The 19,501-nt window shown below is 38.9% G+C and overlaps 1 protein-coding gene across 4 annotated transcripts in view; it reads left to right on the top strand.

Moving 5' to 3' along the window:
- NELL2 (neural EGFL like 2) overlaps nt 1–19,501 on the top strand; it is a 355,809-nt gene that overhangs the window by 205,127 nt on the left and 131,181 nt on the right. For all 4 annotated transcript variants that reach the window (XM_070494724.1, XM_014836288.3, XM_014836289.3 and 1 more), the window contains one exon: nt 15,576–15,701. In XM_070494724.1, coding sequence (XP_070350825.1) covers nt 15,576–15,701 — 126 coding nt within the window. The remainder of the gene's footprint in view (nt 1–15,575; nt 15,702–19,501) is intronic.

The raw sequence follows: 19,501 nt of genomic DNA, 5'->3' as shown, positions 1-19,501 counted from the left end.
TGGATGTATAGGCTCTTTTTGGGATTTTGATTTATAATTGGCTTCAATCATTAGACTTCATATAGAGAGTCCTTGTTCAGCATTTATTTATTCACAGTATTTATTGAGTGCATATTATGTGCCAGGTATCAAATGGGGCTGGTGATGTAGCCGTGAGCAAAACCAACTAAGCTCCTGCTCTCACAGGACTGACTTTCTAGTGGGGGTAACATTTAAAGTCTATACTGTCTTTCATGTGCGCATGGAAACTAGAATTGTGATTGACGGTTTCGCGCTTTGTTAAAATGAGTAGTCTTGTCTTTATACTCTTTTGACAGTTGTTTTTTAAGATCTTAGTACTCAACATGCTGATGCAAGGAGCAGCAATATAAGCCATCACGTGGGAGCTGGTTAGAGATTCAGAATCTCATACTTGATCTCAGACCTACTGACTCAGAATCTGCGTGTTAAGATCTCCAGGTGATTCCTATGCGTGTGAAATCTTGAAGAACACTAGTTGAAAGCACAGTTTATTAATTTATCATCTTAATGATTTGGTAGCTGGCCAGAGTTTTTCAGCCACATGTTCAACTGGAGAGGAATTTTAGTGTTCACTGAATAAAGTGTTCAGTTTGTTTTCATCGGTGTACAGTTTGGTTTCCTCAACATTATTTCTTAGAGTGTGGCTCAAGCTGCATCAAAATTACCTGAGGAGCTTGTTAAAAATTCAGATTCCTGGAGGCAGTCTTAATTCTGCTTAAGTAGGTCAGAGTTGGATCTCAAAAATCTGCATTTTTACCAGCTTCACAGGTGATTCTCATACACATTAAAGTTTGAAAAGGATTGTTCTAGGCTAAATCTATATTGATGTCCTTCTAAGGATGACTTTTCAAAAATTATTATTTTTGAGTCTTTAGGTAATATGCTCTTGCCTAGAGAGATGAATTGTTAAGCTTGTGTGGTCATATATTCCCATGTTTCAGAATGGTTTTAGTTTAAACCAGAGTTTCTCAACCTTCACGCTATTGACATTTTTGACTGAATAGTTCTTTGTTGTGATCGACTGTCTCATGTCTTGTACGATGTTTAGTAGCATCCCTGGCCTTGGCCTCTACCCACTAGATGCCACCAGCACACTGTTGTTCACCCCCCGTAACCGAACCAGGTTCATTTTTGCTGGCCGGGCAGTGCAGAAAGCCAAACACCAAGACGAGATTGCAGCAGAGAGAGAGTTAACTCACAACGCAGCCACGTAAGGAAGCAAGGGCATGAGCCTCTAATTCACTTCCCCAAAAATAGGGACTCAGGGATATTTATGGGATACAGGGTAAGGTGGTCTGAAATGTGGAGAGAGGTGTTTGGAGGGGAGGGGAGGAGAAGTCATTGATGATCTGCGCAAGCATAGTCAGACTTCATGCCTCTTCATAGGACTCATGTTCAGAAAATGGTGGCATTAGAATGATCTGAGAGTGGAGTTTTTAGCTTCTTGATATCAAAAGGTCGCCTATTGGACATCTCTTGGGCCCAGCTGATGAGTTGGTGGTCTCAACCGGCCTGAAGTGGACAAGGAGTTCTAATTCCTGAAAAACAGCTCACACCCCCATTACCATGGTGACCCAGCCTCCAGGGAGATGTTATAGGAGCCTAGTGGGAGTCAGATAGCATATTGCCTAAGCAGCACAGTTAACAATGGGTGGGTTAAACAGCTCAAAGCCATAATCAGAAATTGCAAAAAGGAAAAAAAACTTTTAGTACCTAGATACTTAATCATCAATGGCTGTTTGCTGTTTCACCCCCACTCCCAGTCATGATAACCAAAAATGTCTCCAGACATTGCCAAATTTCCCCTGGAGGGAAAAATCACTAACGTCTAAACTAAGTAAAGATAAGAACATGGCTGTATGTGAGCGTGACCCTGTGTCTGTTTGTATTATTTGCTTCTCTTGGGGGCATTTGGTTTTATGCCAGGGGCGAAGAGAGGTTTATGTACAAGCTTGTAAGGACTGCCTGGCCCTTTGGGCTGGTTTTAACACTGAATGGTGGGAGAGACATAATGTGATGATGGTGAAGGGGATAAAGTCATATTTAGGACATCATAAACGCTGCTATAGGGCCTAGCTCCCAAAGAACAAAACAAAGTTAGTTAGAAGAACATTTTTTTTTTCCAATTTTGAGTCGTTCTGAACATCCTATGAAGACTGAAGAAGTGCTGTGTGGTGTCTCAAGAGTTTTGTAGCTTTGGGGATGGAAGCTTCTTTTAAAGGGGCGATACTAGGGACACAGGGATAGGTACCAGTTTTGGAAGAGACTCAGAGAACATGGAAAAGGCCCAGATGATGCCCAGGGGCATGGCAGTGGGCAGTGATAGTAAGTATGTGTTGATTTATTCCTGAACCCATAGAAACACTCACAGTGCATTCAGAAGTAACTGGGAAGACATTGAAGGCAGGCCTCATTCATCAATAGCCAAGGAAATTTGTATCCGTAACCTGTAACATTATTGAATTTCTGGTGTGATTTTGAGTTTTGTTTGGTCCACTATTCTCGCCAGATTGTTTACTTCTGCATTTCTTTGTAGCATAATGGAAACATTTACTGCCTGCCAGTGTTAAACAAGTATTGTCACCCTTATCACTTGTGTCAATACTGAAAAGTAAATCAGAACAAATACTTATTTTGTATTCACTTCTTGTGCATCAAGAGTCATTCTGGTACCTGGATGGATACTTTGCAGCTTTATATGTGTAGCCACCTGTAATTATTTTTTAAAGAGATATGTCAGAAGAATTTTTGGGATTTAATAAACAAATGAATGCAAAATGTTTATATGAATCAAATCAAAATCTTTCCCTTTTTGACGGATGGGGGCAGTTCTAATGTCATGGAAAGAACATTGCATAATAAGACGTGGATTTATTCTTACCTCTGCTGTTTACTAACTATGGGAACTTGTGCACATCACTTCCTATCTTTGAGCTGCAGAAGAATTTGTCTATTAAACAGAAGAATTTGTCTCATGAGATTGTTGGGGGAGTGGAGTTTAAATGAGAGTAAGTATGTGAAAATACCTTCCAGAAAAATTTATTTTGGAACTAAAATATTACACATTTAGTTTATTGGAAACTCAAGGCAACAATACTCATCGAGTCCATATGATGATATTGCCTTATATTTTAAGCCGGTTATAACGAGATCTTTAGCTACTTCAGTAACTACGTTAGCATGGATTACTTCCAGAACCAAACCATTTTACGCCAAATTCCTTTCTGTTCTGAATTATATTCTACGCAGTTCTTGGATATAGAGTATGTATAATTTTGTCCTCCTTTTGCAAATTGTATGATAAGACTTTCAATGTAACCATCGGAATTCATGTTATTTCTTCTGTAAGTGAATAGCAGGTTAAAATACTTGATAATTACATGTGCATGTACTTGTTTATTAATTTTAGGGAGAAAATGTCTGCTTAGAATTAAGCAATTTGTTGTAAATCAATGGCAGGTGTCTCACGTGAAGCAGCAGTTTACCACTTTTTCATTAGATAAATGAAAATTATTAAACCAAAAAAAGGCCCCCTCCCTGGAAAGGAATTTATTTGAAGTAACATGTGAGGCGTCACATGATGAACAACTTTTAAAAATGAAATTGATGGAAAAAGTCTTTTTGCAACTCCAGTAAGTTTAAGGTCAGGTATAACTTAAAGATTAACTTGGAAATATCGGCTCTGTCTTGCCTTCTAAGAAATCAAAGTCATATGTCCCAGTTGTATTTGTTAAATGTGTTGAAGTCAATTAACAAATGCTTGCTTGAAATGAAACACAGCTGTTAGCGTTCCTTTTACAATTCTCTTTCTCTCTTTATGTATTTACTAGCTTTCAAAAAGGAGAGTCAACTCCAATATAAAATAAGATTATCATGTGCATCAAGGACATCTGAAAAAGGTCTTCGAGATAGGAGATGGAAGTTTGAGCATGGTTAACGGCAAGCAAACAGTATAGCTAGACATGCTTAAGGATTGCACAAATAAAACAAATCCAACTTTAATTTAATGGTCCTGAGATTATCTTTGGGATCTGTTGTGTAACCATATGATACTGTGAAGAGAAAAGAAGTGACGTGGTCAAAGCAACAGACATGGGAGTAAATCTTAGTTTCATTATTAACATGAGTAGAAACAGGAATAAGTTTGTAGGAGACAACAGTAGCTGGATTGCAGGAAGCAGTTAGGCACACAGTAAATGAATGTGACAGAGAAGGATGAGAGATTTGAGTTATGTGATGGAGGAGGACTTGGTTTGTTTGGGCAAATGCCTATTTCAGAGCAAAAAGAGCCTCATGTGTTTGGACACAAGAGAAAGTTAGGAAAGTTTTGCTGCCTTAATGAGCATGAAGCATTGGTTAAGAGCCAAGGACATATGGTTCTCAATTACGTCTCTTATTCATTGGTATGATATAAAAATAGATCGCTGGGATTTTAATAATGCATATGAATATTTTCATCTTTATTCTTTATTCCATTTTTAATTTCCTCCAAGTAATTTTTCTTTAATATGAAGAAGGTGCTTCCAAACAGATTTTTATAGATTATTCATATCCTTAAATAAGAATGGGATGGTGAAGAAATGGGACTGAAATTGTAGAACGTATATGTTTGTTTATACTGAATTGTTGTGAGGTCATACTTCCTAATCAACGTTAAACATTGATTAAGATTGTCAAATTTAGCAATGCAATTTAGTGAGTGATTTATGTATAAATAGGCAATTGGAAATTGGAGTGGCTCCGTATCTTTCCTGAAAGCATTGATGTAATGTTTAGATTAATCTAGTAACTCTGAATGGGCAGCAATTTGGATATTGTAGTGACTGAAACCTTTGTTTTCTGGCAAAATAAACATATATTTGTTAAATTAGTTTTTAATATTTAAAAATACTGATCTGCCTTCTTGGAAAGAATGCTATTCAACTCGATGAATTTTCAAATCCAATTTGACAAGGCAGTCATTCAAATGAGCCTGTCTGTTCCTTAGTTTCAAGCAAGTTGGATTCAACCAAAACTGCTACTAACTAGCCATGAATAAGCACAGACGAAAAGTGCGGAAGTAGAGACAGATGGAATCCCCATGGCCAGAGAGGTTAGGGAGACACTGTGGAGGTTTTGGGACTTGATCTGGGTCTTGAAGAGTGAATCCAATTTAGATTGGCAGAGAGGAGTAAGCAAAGAGAAAGAGCGAGATATGTTTTGGAGTTTTTCTGCAACAGGAGGCTTATATCCAGGAGCGTTAGTAGATTAAGCTGCAAAGATAGGGACCAGATTGTGGAGGAACAGTAGGTTATTTAGAGTGGTTCTAGTCTAGATTTGCCAACCACCAGCGTACAGCAAACATTTGGGAAACTTCTCAACTTCACACAGGTTCCTTGGCTGTGTACAGGGGCTAACTCTATCTGTTCTCCCTAGGTCATGGGGTTATTGTGAGAATTAACATATAATGCACATGACCATGCACTGTTAGAATCAAAGTGTTACAAAAGTGTCAAGTGATAAATCTGTACAGCTGTGTGTGTATGGTTAACAACCCGAGTGAGCTGGGCGCTATGCTCTGCTTGGTAATCATACCATGCATCCCAGCTCGGTTTCCTCTTATTTCCTACAATGATTATTTCAAACCCTCACCATTCCCTGCAAACCTTTGACTCTACCCATTCACTGATTCTCAGCAGATAGCTTCTTTATCAACAAAAAAGAAACATACAGTAACTTCCTCATCCTCCTGCTCCATTACATAACCCTCCATGCTTCACACCCACCCTTCCATCCTTCCCGCTAGTCTCAGTGAAATGGATACCCCTCCTCCTAGGAGTAATGGGTCCATCTGAGTACTGAATCTCATCTCTTCCTGTCTTCAGAGGAAGCTTGCTCCCTCCGTTATCCCTTCAAATTCAGTTTTCAGCTTCTTTCTCTTTGCTCCTTCCCATCAGCATTTAACTATGCTCATTTGTCTCTTAACCCCACATCCCCTTCTAGCTTTTGTGTTATTGCCTCTCTTCCCCTTTATAGCCAGATTTCTTAAAGGCATGATCTGTTCTCACTATCTCCGTTTCTTCATGTCAGGTGCTTTCCTTAAACCACTCCAAACTAGATTTTTCATCCCATTTCTCCTCCAAACTGTTCTCACCAAGGTCACTGATAACTTCTATATTGTTAAATCAGACACCTTTCAGTCTGTGTCTTGCTTGACCTCTAGGCAGCAATTAATTCTATTGATTGCTCCCTCCTTCAAACACTTATTTACCTTGTCTTCATGATGCTACACTGTATTGATCAGGGATCAGAGTTGCAAACAATAGAATTACTCTGGCAGTTTAAGCAGAAAAGGAATATATTGAAGGATGTTAGGATGTTAGGCGGCTCACAAGATATTTGGGAGGACAGGTTTAGATGATGTTTAGCCAAGACAACACCCATCATGCCTACGTACAAATGTCACTGCCTCTGCCTCTTGGTGTCAACACTACAACTCACCCAAATATTGCACAATTCTCACTGATGACACCCAGGCCTGGACTCCAGAAGCTATGCCACTGCTATCACCCCAAAGTGCTGAATGCCTTCTCCACTATTCCTCTAGAAGATTTCACAACCTTGCTTAGTTATGAAGTTCTCTTCTGAATTGAAGCTTTGCATATGTGCCCCTAATTGGCAATGGTGGGTTAAAGTCCTATATACTAGCTGCCAAGTACGCTGAAAATTTGAGTTGTGACTTCCGTCTTGGGGAGACGGGGATTTCCCCAAATACAAAAGGTGTGATGAAAAGGTGATAGCTGACTACTATTTCGTCAGTCATTTGCTTCCAACACTCTTCTAGATGTGCTGCTACCCCTCTGAATAATCATTATCAGTCTCTTTTCTTTACTTGCCCCTTAAATGTTGAAGTCCTCCAGGACTCCATCTTAATTTTTTCCTCCTCATGGTGCACCCACTCCCTGGGTGCTGTTGTCAGTCACCATGGCTTTGTTTACCTTCTGTGTGCTTAGGACTCCCAACTCTTGACCTCCAGCCCCATCCTCTCTCCAGAGCTCTAGGCTCACATATCTGACTGCCTCTTGGACATTTCTACTTGGATATGTCACGAGTACCTCAAATTCGACATGTCTAAAACCATACTTCTCTGTAACCCAAATGCATTTCTCCAGTTCCCCACAGTACAAATCCACCCAGTTGTTCAGTTAAGAAAGAAGGATGTTGTTCTTGAGAGCTTCCCTCCCTCATCTGCAGGCATGCCTCGGTTCCAGAGTGCAATCAATTTTAAATCCAATATATATATTTTTGAATCTGCCACACTTCCTCCATATTCAACCAGAATATAGTGTCACAGACAAAGGAACCCAAATTGCTAAGTGAGCTTCCTCCTAGCTTCCAGTTTTGCTCTTTCCTAATCCATCCTCTACCTTGCAGTTAAAAAGATCTTGCTTAGCAGCTCATGTCATCTCATTTCCCAGCTTAACTCCCTTCAGAGGAGAAGCCCATACACACTCCCCTATGCATGGCTTATATGGACATAGAGCATCTCTGGAAGGTTGCACAGAAATTGGTAACACAGATTGTCTCAGGGATTAGGACTGGGAAAACTGAATGGCTGAGGGTCAGACTTACTTTGATTGTGTACGCCATTGTATTTTTAAAATTTTATACCGTATGTATATATTACATTGATCATAGGATCATGTCAAACTCTTTCACGTGGTTTGCAAGACCTCCACACACATTAGCCACTGCTTACTTCATTAGCCACATTGAATGTTTTGCCATTCTTTGAATATATCAAATTCTCTTACTTTCCAGCATTTGCACACAGTTTCCTTGTTTGAAATGCTCCCCTCTTTTCCATCTCACCTGGCTAACTCTACTCCTTTAGGCCTATGCTTAGAAGTCATATGTCCTGGAAGCTTTCCCTTGCCTGCAAGACTAGGTTTGGAGCCCTCACTTTATTTTCCAGATGGCATTATCCTTATCAAACTCCCACTGCACTTTTTTATTATTACTTGTCTCTCTTGTCAGAAAGACCATAAGCTCTGCAAGGACGGATACTACATCTGTCTTATTCAAGGCTATGCCATTGGTGTCAAAGTTAGTACTTGGACATAGTAAGAATTCAATAAATATTACTCACGTAGATAAACTACTCTTGCTTTTGTTTCCTGTGCCCTTAATATTCCAAATTATCTCCTCTTACCCCGTAGGCATTATTTTATGATCCACTCCTAACCCTGTCTCACGTTTTTCCACTGCATATCTCCATGCATGTATATTTTAAATTCAGGAACCTCAAAGCTAGGAATAATATATATTCTATTAAGAATAGCAAGAAAACTGATATAATGCTAGAGCTTGCACTCTTGAAGAATGTACTTTACAATTTACAATGAATGAATTTTAAAAAATGAATGAAGGAAATTTATGGCTATTATTTTGAGATGTCAGAAAAATCATGTTTCAGTAGCATGTGATAGATATAGTATTTAACACATAAAAATTAATATTTGGTAAACAAACTCATTAATGCCACTGACTTTAAAACATGATTGCTGGCAGTTCCTTTCAATGTTAGCTTATTTGTAAGTGGCATTTTAATTTATTCTTTACTGATTTTTCATTGAGCAGCCTAGTTAAACTTGCAAATTTTTTATTTTTCAAAATACTATCTTCCCAAATGTTACTCTCAAATCTCTTTCTACAATTAACATTTCTCAGAACTTAGCCTTTTTCCAGGTTTATGAATTAAGGTATTGATCTCTTTGCCAATTTTGCCAAGGCAGTTTTTCACAGCTGGTGGGCCAAGATTTAGCAATAATCCATACCGATGTGTATTATTCTTCAATATGCGGAGTCCTTGCTTTTGAGCTGCATGACTTCAAGATTTTATTGGCTGAGCAAGAAGGCATTAGTGTTCATTAACATGCTAATATAATCCATTTACAGGGCAAAATTGAGTTAAACGCTATAGCCTTACAAATGCACCATGCTTTTTAAAAAACAGCATCAGTGACATACAAGCATCAGATGGGGATAATGGGGTGTGTACAGAAGCACACAGGAGTGAGGGTATCATGCCTGAGTGCCCACTGCCTCCAAAGTTAGTCTGGGGACCAGTGTATAGGCCAAAAGGAACATTTATTTGGGATGTGGGGTCTGGAAACAGTGTTCTCATTGATTGCCACTCATTAAGCATGTAAACTTGTGCTAGGGGGCATCTTCCAAAAACACAGATCTAATTCAATTAATCCTCTCCTAAAACCTTTCTCATTTCATATAGGATGAAGTCTACAGTTTTTGATGTGGCTCACAAAAGTTTCACGGTCTGATCTCTGCCACCTCTTTAATTGTCTCTGGCATTTCTGTGCCTCCATTTCTTCAGTTGTAAATGACTGGGGTTAGGTTAGATGATTTCTAAAGTTCTTCTCAGGCCTAAAAATCTATGATTCTGAATAATTACGAAGTTGGCCTCCGTTTTCAGATAGGATAAAAGGGAATTTATAAATTCTTGTTTCTAAAATAGATCAGCTTGAACTATTTGGGGCAAGAGAAGTTGTTCAAGTATAGGAAACAGTTTACTTCTGATTTTCAAGCTTGCTGGAGTATGATTGTGTATCCTACAAAATCCTAGAGAATCAGATTCTCCACTGTGACCGTTTAGATCATGTTCTCTTTGTTAGAATTGTAAAGTTTGAGGGCTGGTCATAGCTTGAAGAACTCTAGCCTTTGTTTTTATAGATAATGAAATTGAAGTCCAGAGAGATGAAATGACTGTCAGGTTTATAATAGAGCCAAGACTGGAATCCAGGCTTCTTTATTCCCACCCCAGTGTTCTTCCACTATACGCGACGATTTCACCATGATGGCTTGTGTTCAGCATTCGTACAGAAATAGTCCATTTCATGTCTAAGTAAATGCCTGGGCAGTGTACTGGGAGGACAAAGGATTCACTCTGCCATGTTGAGCTCCAGGTCAGACCAATGTGAATGAGGATTCTTATCCTTTCTCCTTCCAGATGAAAGGCCGTGAAAGGATTCATTGATTCATTCAGCAGAGATTTAGTGAGGGCCAGTCATTGTTCTAGAAGAAGGTCTCTACCCTCCTGAATCTTATATTCCAAAAGAAGTAGACAACAGACATGTTAACAAATAACTTAATAGGATACTTTCAGATGCTGATAAGTAATATAGAGAAACTGTGGCTGGGGAGGTTACTTTAGATTTAGTAACCACCTAAGACTCAGACTTGTATTAATTCGTGCACATTCTCCTCACCTTGATTGCACCTCTCTTATCAACTCCACAATTGCACTATCTTACCAACTTTTGTGAGGTTATTTTTCTATGCTACTTCCCAACCCCCTCCTTCCACATGCTTTCATATAACAGCAAATAAGGTGCCTTCCTCATATTTGTTGGACATTTAAGTGCATTCACCTTATGTCTCCTGTCTCATAACTGTATTTCCATTTTTTTCCTGTGCAAACTCCAGTCAAATGGAATAGTCATTGTTCCTTAATGTTTCCTGGTTTGGCTGCCTGTGCCACCTACCTTGGACTGGAATCTTTGTAGGATTCCTGCTCATCTTTGAACATCTCTGATTGCAGGAAACTCTGTTCTGTGGTAGCCCCCTCCAACTCTGTGCCAGTCTGTGACTTTCAGCCTACTTCTTCACAATCCACCTCAAGCCCTGCCACGCATTATATTTTCCTGGGTCGCCTCTGCCCCTAGTCGTTAACCTTTCTCTGCATACCAGTCCTTATAGTGTGCCCTTGCTTTCCTTCCTTCCTTCCTTTTCTCTCTCTCTCTCTTTCTTCACTCTCTATATAAGCCCTCATGTTGTTATCATGTAACTTATGTCCTGGCTTCTTAATTTCATTATTAACTCCTCAAGTTGGGGAAGGGAAGAGTTATAAAATTATTAATATCACCAAATATAAATTCCCAAATGTGTTCGCATTAATAGGTACTCCGAACAATCACTGTGTTTAAAAAAGTTGATTGCTCTCTATTTAATGCACATTGTATATGTTTCTGTTTTATAGTATGCATTGCTTCATAACATTATCATTTAAGTGTTGTTTCTCCAGCTAGAATTTGTCTTTGTGGCCTAATGCAGCATAATGGCCATAGTGTGTGTCCATTGTATAGTTGTTGAATAAAGGAATGAAGATTTTCTAAAAAAACAACTGGATATTTCAGACCCTGTAATTTGCTAATGTATGTTGTGAATTTTAAGGAGGGGAATAGGGGAAGTATAGTAATAGAGTGGTCCTGAAGCTTGTTTGATCATGCATTACTCTGTTTTCAAGGAACCATGAACCTCTCTTGGAGATATTTCTCACTAAATTGCAGGCTTAAAACATAGAAGGCACTTAACTGGATGATGATGATGATGATATTACTATTTTGTGGATTATAAGTCCTTTTAAGGCAGCGTCTGTGCTTACCTCTCTTTATACTAAATTTTGGAAGGGATGTTAAACAAAGCCACATGGTCCAGCAATGTGCCCTTTGCCTGAATCCCTACAGCACATCCAGCTCATGTTTGAATAATTCCATTTGGCAGGAAGCTACCTTCTGGGCCAACTTTGTGCAGTCCTCTCTGCTTAGTCGAAAGTGATAGTGAGGCATACTCTGTCCCCGATCCTGTTCATCTGTGTTCTACCCCTTAGGGTCATCAATATGACTGCAAATCCAGTAAAGTGACTTGGACACAGAAAACATTCAATAAATGTGTAGAGAAGTGAACTAAATTGTGAGGATTTGACTCATTACATTTTTGAATTGAGATTTGGAACTAAAATATACCCTGGACTAAGTTTTGAACGTGATTTTCCACCAGATTACTTTTTAGTCATGCCATTTTTGTGCCTCTGAGTACCTACACGTGTAAATGGAAATGGCGTTTGTGTAGCTTTGCAGTTTCAGGAGGTAACTGCAGCTCTTTGGGGAGTTCCTCTTCTGAAGGTGGGATGCGGAAAATTAAAAACAGCAATTGACAGTTGCAGTGTTGAGATATTTTTTGGTATTTTACCTCTTTTTCCTTCACAATACTGCTCCAGGAAGCAGGCCTGACACTTTATATCTCTTGGCCATGAATCCGGTATTTCTCTGTGATCCAAATCATACAAGTTCTTTAAAAGGCTTCACATTAAGTTCCTCATTTTTGCTTTACGACCCTTTGTTGAGTTTTCTCTGACTACATACTAGCTCAAAAGTAAAACATCTAGAGGAACATTGGACAGTCAATGTCCCACAACAGTCTAGCAATCAACAAAGTGAGAGACAGTATTAGAAAGCCAACTTACCTTTGCACAAACTATCCCTATTTATTTCATAAACCAAATTATTCAATAACTTTTGGCTGTAAATAGGGTCACATTAACAGAAATAACCTGAATTTGCTGGCTCTTTGCCCCACCTCCTCCTGCAGGACTTTAGTGTGCTCAAATTTCCCGTTCCTTAAGTGTTCTTGGGAGGGATCTGGAGCTCCTCATATGTACTTATAGTGTGACTTGCCAGTCTGGTAGCTACTCTTGCTGGGGCCAGCTTCCTTCTCCAGGATGCTCTTGGAGAGAGGGACAGTGCCTTCAGTAACTGATGCTTGCTCCAGCTGAGACCCGCCCCTGCTCTAGGCACTGAAGCTTCTTCCTTGACTCTACCAGAAACTATGGTCTCTCACTGGGAACTACTCTTGTTTTGAGGAGGGGCCACAGTGTACTCAGAATAATTCTTCCCTCTGATAACTAAGATGTCCTCACTGAGTTATGCTCGTTATTTTTGGCTCTTTCATCCCCGAAGGTAAATGCTTCATGCCTTTGTGCATACGGACTTCTTGCTGACCATCCCTCCAGCTCATAAGCTTAAGCCCAGGGGACTCTTGCTATGGCTTTCCCAGTAACTTTCACTTCTTTTGCAGCATCCTCTCAGAGGGGCTGGGTTAAAGTCCATTGATCCAGCTGAGCACATTAATAATCCCATATGATTCCTATAATGATCTTAAGACCTTGGAAGCAAATGAGTTTTCATATTCCCCTGGGTGCTTGTCATTTGAATTTTAGACTATAATTGAATGTGATACTTTCCTTGCATTGCTGTGCAAACATTTAGAAGTAGAAGTAGGTATCATGAGAAGACTGTTATACTAGAATCCAGAAAATCTGACAGCCATTCTAAGATCTTCCTTTAACTAGCCCTGAAGCATTTATTCATTCATTCTGTAGTATTTATTGACCCCATAATGTCCTAGACACCCTACAAGGTATTTGGATACAAAAATGAATTATATATTCAGTAATTGTTAACCTTGATTATGCATTAGACCAGGGCTCATCAAACTATGGGCAAATCTGATTCACCATCTGTTTTTGTAAATAAAGTTTTATTGGAACATTGTCAGGCTCATTCATTTACGTATTGTCTATAGTTCTTTTCATGCTGCACTAGCAGACTTAAGTAGTTATGACAGAGGTCTTATGACCCCCAAAGCCTAATATATTAGCTATCTGGCTCTTTACTAAAAATTTTTGCTGACCCTTGCATTAGACTCATCATGGTAAAGATTAAAAAAAAAAAAAATCATTGCCTGTGTTCCACCACAGATAATTAAATTAGAATTTGGAGTAGGGGTTTGGGAGTTGGCTCAAGAACTAGTTTTTGTTTGTTATCTTTTTTTGAGGAAGATTAGCCCTGAGCTAACATCTCCCGCCAATCCTCCTCTCTTTGCTGAGGAAGACTCGCCCTGAGCTAACATCCATGCTCATCTTCCTCTACTTTATATGTGGGATGCCTGCCACAGCATGGCTTGCCAAGCAGTGCAGAGGTCCATACCAGGGATCCGAACTGGTGAACCCTGGGCCGCCGAAGTGGAACATGAGGACTTAACCACTGTGCTACAAGGCCGGCCAAAGAACTAGGTTTTTTCTTTTTTTTCCCCAAAGCATCCCAGATCAATATAATGTTCAGCCAGCGTTGAAACAGTAATAGATGATCCCTAACCTTGAGGAGTATATATGGCTTATTGGGGGGAAAGAAGCTTGCAAATATTAATAAAGGTACAATTGGTGAATCTGTAATGGAAACATTTACAAAGTCCCAAGGGAGCACTGCATAGGGAGCATTTTACCTCACTGGGGACGTTTTCACAGAGAGACATTTAAGCAGATTCTTGAAGGATGAATCCACTGGTGGGCAAGAGCCACTGGGGGTGGTGATAGGGAGAAAAGGAGTAGAGGGAACAGCATCTGTAAAGGCATGTAGGTATGAAAGAGCATGGCCCGTTCTAGGAATGATGAGAAGCTCACTGTGGCCAGAACACTGAGAGAGGAGAAAGGTATGAAGTCATAGGATATAAGGCTGGCAAAGTAAGTGCCAAACTGGAAGGGCTTTATATGCTAAGAGGTTTGGAATTTATTGTGTTGACTTTTATTTAGAACCTGAATGAGAAATTGAGTCTCTTTAGGCCTCAGTTTTTCCATCTGTAAAATAAGTAGTTAGCTCAGATGACTGCCAGGAGCCCTCTATCTCTAAAACATAGCTTCCTGAGATTGTGTTAGTTACTTCTTTCGACACTATCAGGACTGGGAATATAGTTGAGGTTACATGAATAGCATGACTCCTGTGGCAGGGGGTCACCTAGCTCCTATAATTGATCCATTTCTCTTAATAATACTAATGAGGGAAATGCTACTTTGTGGATTCATCACAAAGATTTGAGAAAGCAGACTTCTGGAAAAGAAATACTTTGCCTGGTCAATGCATTAAGGCCTTTAATAAAGAGTATTACATAATGATAAAATAGCTGTAAAATACTTTATGTTCCATGCAGACAGGTAAAATACTTTATGTTCCATATAAAATGGGGACAGTTTTATTATCAAAATACACATTCTTCCCTATTAGTTTTTGTGCCTGTTCTGGCTTAGCATCTGCAAGTCTTTACACTCAAACTTTGTGTGAATTACTATGGGAGTTCCTCAATATGATATCTTATTTTACTGTTTTACAATTTCTCATTTATGTCAGGTCTCCACATTATAATTTCATCTCTGTTCAGATGCTTACCGGGGTAGCTATATCTCTTCTTGTATCTCTAATAAACTACATGTGATTGATTTCATATCTTTAAGCAAAGTTAGTCGAGTTCTGGTATGTATTGAATGCTTTATTGACCTCCTGCAGGGTCTCCCCAAGATGCAGAATAGTCGGTGCATCAAAAAATAATATATGGTAGGCTCAGTAATTGAAGCTTCTAAGACTCAAAGGCAACTCAATCTGTACATTTTGATTCATTTTATCAAACAGGTAGGTGAATGCACTGAAAATTTCCAAATATATTTAAAATGATGCAAGACATCTTTGAAACTCCAGCAGGAGCTGTTGGAAAAAACTCTTATGGTTTCTGTCATTTGAACATCAAACGTTCTTATTAGAGATGTTTTGAATCCTTTTTTAAAAATGCTTTTCAATTAGTAATTATTGCCCTCTCCTACCAAAGAATATTACAGAAAATTCTAGAATATTGACCACTGTTGACCTCTTTGCCCTACTTGTTCTTCACAGACATTGATGAGTGTGCTGAAGGGCGCCATTACTGCCGTGAGAATACGATGTGTGTCAACACCCCTGGTTCTTTCATGTGCATCTGCAAAACTGGATACATCAGAATTGATGACTATTCGTGTACAGGTAAACGGTGGCTGTTTATGAAATAAAATCTTTCTATGCCTTAAATTGACTTTTAAAAGTTTCTTTTAACTCTAATTTTTGAAATAAGTATGCCATAAATACTCCCTTCCAACAAAACAAGTCATAAGCTAAAGCAGTTGGTTTTTGATTTGGTAGTTAATTCTGAATCTGTTCTAAGGAAAAAAATACCTGCTTGCTCTGGATGAGGTTTATACTCCCTGTTAGGAAGGTAAAGAAACGCGAAAGAACCAAATCAATCTTGCTTATCCCATCTGAAAATTCATCATAGACATTCTAATTTACAGAAGAATCTAAGAGCAATACACATTACTTTATAGTCAAGAACTTTGATCAATAAAAGAAGCCATTTTTGCTTTCATAACCCTGTGGCTCTGGCATAGAAATTATGTATACTGCAGAGTAATTACCTTCCATAGTTGGTAGAATTGCAGTTTTATCCTTTCAGTTTCAGATAATTTGAGTTATAATTTCCTCATGATCATAAAATTTTGAAGATGGAAGAATTCATAAAGATAATCTAGTCCAGGGGCTGGCCCCGTGGCTGAGTGGTTAAGTTCACGCACTCCGCTTCAGTGGCCCAGGGTTTGCCAGTTCGGATCTTGGGCACGGACATGGCACCACTCATCAGGACATGTTGAGGCGGCATCCCCCATGCCACAACTAGAAGGACTCACAACTAAAATATACAACTATGTACTGGGGGGGATTTGGGGAGAAAAGGCAAAAAAAAAAAAAAGATTGGCAACAGTTGTTAGCTCAGGTGCCAATCTTTAAAAAAAAAAAAGATAATCTAGTCCAATTTCCTAACTTTCACAAATCGGGAAACCGAGGCTCAGGGAGATTAATCACCTTGCTCATGGTTATATGGTTAGTGAGAGGCAAACAGAGGCCAGAAGATAAGCCTCTTTATTTTTAGCTCTTATATTATTCACCATTATTTTAATTTGAAACCATACAAAAATAAATAAGGGGAAAAGATTCATATTTATGTAGAAATACGTTATTCAATTTATAATGTTCAGTAATTAAAATGCCTTTCTTATAGATTATTTCAATTCATTACCTTCAACTCCAAGAGAAATTTTTCCCCTACGGATCTTATAATAAGAATCCTAAATCAGAAGCCAGCAGAAGAAATACAAATCACATTTTCTGGGTCTCTGACTCTGTTGTCCAGTTACACTAATGATTCACTTGTGCCATTTGCACCAATGATTCAGCAGTTTGTACTCTTCTAAACTCATTAATATAATTTTCCTTCCAGTGAGAGTGTTATTTTTTTCCTATTACTGCTTTGTAATCTCTCTCCTTCTCAGATCCTTTCTTGTTTTCATAGAGGAAAGCGTGATATACCTAAAAGGAAAGAAAAAGAGAGGAAGGGCGGGAGGGGCGGAGGGGAAGATGGAAGGAAGGAAAGGGAGTGAGCGAGAGAGGGAGGGAGGGTGGAAGGAAGGAAAGAAAAAAAAGACAAAGAGAAGGGAAGGGAATGAAAGGGAAGGAGTCAGTTCACAACAGCCAAGATGTTAGAAGCCCATTCTTCAGTATCTCTGATTGCAAAAATAACAATTTTTATGCAAAACAAAGTTTTTTGATTGCTTATCTGGACTAATGGCTTTCTTGGTTCACTCACATAAGCATTAATTAAATTGGACAAATCTTTTTGAGTCTTAGTGGATATCTCTTCTTGGAACTGGTCTTGTGTATTGGACAAAGAATAAAATATCTCTAGAAAGAAAGATGAAACCAAGAATTTTGGAATTACCAAAGAACAAAGATGTTCTGAGTAAAGAGGCATTCATTTCAGATCCTCCTGATATGTCTCTCTGCTCTAATTATTACAACTAAAAAGAGGAGTTCTGATTTTTTTGGTGTCTATTGATAAGCTTGTAATCTTCCCACTGGTGTGCAAATATTTGGAGAGGGGATAGGAGAATGGAAAGGGTAGACAGGTAGAATGGGGGAAATGGTCTTGCCCAGCTTAGGAAGTAAATGGATCCTTTAGGGCAGTGGATGTCAAATGGGGGCAATTTGCCTTCCCACCTGCCAGAGGCTATTGAAAATATCTGGAGACATTTTTGGTTATCACAACTGTGGGAGGGAGGGTGTTGCTACTGGCATCTGGTGGGTAGGCGCCAGGGATGCTGTTCAACATCCTATAATATTATTATTAGGTTAACTATCCTCTTGAGGCAATGTCTTAGTTTTCTGGGACCCTTTCCACTGGGAGCTTTTCTCTGATTCCTTTCCAACTGAGTCATTAATCTTTATCCTGCCCAGGACTTCTAGTACAAGACAGCCTCCCTTCTAACAAAGAATTCCATGACTCAAAATGTCAATAAAGCCAAGGTTGAGAAATTCTGCCCGAGGATCACCCAATCAAAATTGTAAGATGTACACTTTCTTTTTATCTTTCCCTTTTCCTCTTCAAGTTTCTTTTAGGCCCCATATAGTGATGGCTTCTGTTACTTCATATGGTATCCAGTGTCCTTTTATTGGCTTTTGTCAACAAAAGGGACCTCTTCTCAGTAGGGCCCACTTTCCCCCAAGCTCTTCCCTCTCCTTTCTTTTATGAAAAATCTGTTCTTAGCTTAACCTAGGAGAATGAGTCTCCAATGGTGAGATTGCAGGCCTCAGCAGAGGGGGCAGAGGGGATTTCTTAGGGCCTCTCAATTGACACTATCCTGATGCTTTCTCAGTATGCTTTCTACTGACCCTGACTGCTGCTGTTATTCCAGGACCTTCTGATGCTGGCTTTGGTCCATGTCACACATCACAGCAGGTCCATAAATTGTCTAAGCACAGGAAATTCTATTAGGTACTTGATTTTTGTTGTTAAACAAAGAGCCTCCCTTGGTGTTCCCCAAGGAGGAACTGAAAGTACTTTTCACTTCTGAAAGTACTTAACTTTTTATAGCATTGAATACCCCTAGCGCTTACATTTTATGGTCTTATAATATATAATATATAAAAGTCACTTTTTTTCTAACATGGTCATCCTGTTTGTCAGGCTTGTTTAGTTTGGTGATTATGGACAAAGAGCAGTGAATTTTATGATGATACTAAGTTCTCTTCACTTTTCTTTATTGCTGTTGGTTTCCTAGCATTTAAGAGTCTTGGATGCTTTTGTCATACACCAAAGGTTAGAGAGAAGGGTGTGCGACTGGACAACTGAAGCAAAGATTTTAAATCAGTTGTAACCCATGCATGCTTCCGCCCCAAATAGCTGCCTTGTGTGTGTTTCTTTAAAGTTCCCTATCTAGTAATGCTAGAAAAGGTAATTGGTCTAAAGTGTTTAAAGAGATGATATTTTGGAAAGGCAGCCATAACATTATTCTTTTTTATTCTGCATTCTTCCAAAAACAATTTAAGTTGAAGCTGGCAATTTATTATATGGATGAACAAGAACTATTTTTTATCAGCTATTTAAAAATAGTTCTCAATGGATTTATTAAAATCTCAAGTACAGAACAAGACAGATAATTCAATGTGTGTGTGTGTGCATGTGTGTGTGTGTGTGTGTGTGTGTGTGCGCCGTCATAATTACTGGCAAATAGATAGTAAAGGAAGTAAGAATATGGTGGACAATGGCAGAGAGAATAGGGAGCCACAAAAACCCCAGGTCAGAGAGAACAACGATAACAAATAAGAAGTGAAAGCATGCATATCAGCTTTCACAAAAAAAATCCTAAATAAATGAGGTTATTTTTGTTGTCCACTGCTTTGGCACTATCTTTAGTAAAAAGCCTAGCACAGATGAAATCTTTAATAAATGTTAGCAA

This window comes from Equus asinus, chromosome 22 (assembly GCF_041296235.1).
Source record: "Equus asinus isolate D_3611 breed Donkey chromosome 22, EquAss-T2T_v2, whole genome shotgun sequence".
Taxonomy (NCBI): Eukaryota; Metazoa; Chordata; class Mammalia; order Perissodactyla; family Equidae; genus Equus; species Equus asinus.
This window is presented reverse-complemented; position numbering and strand designations above follow the sequence as displayed.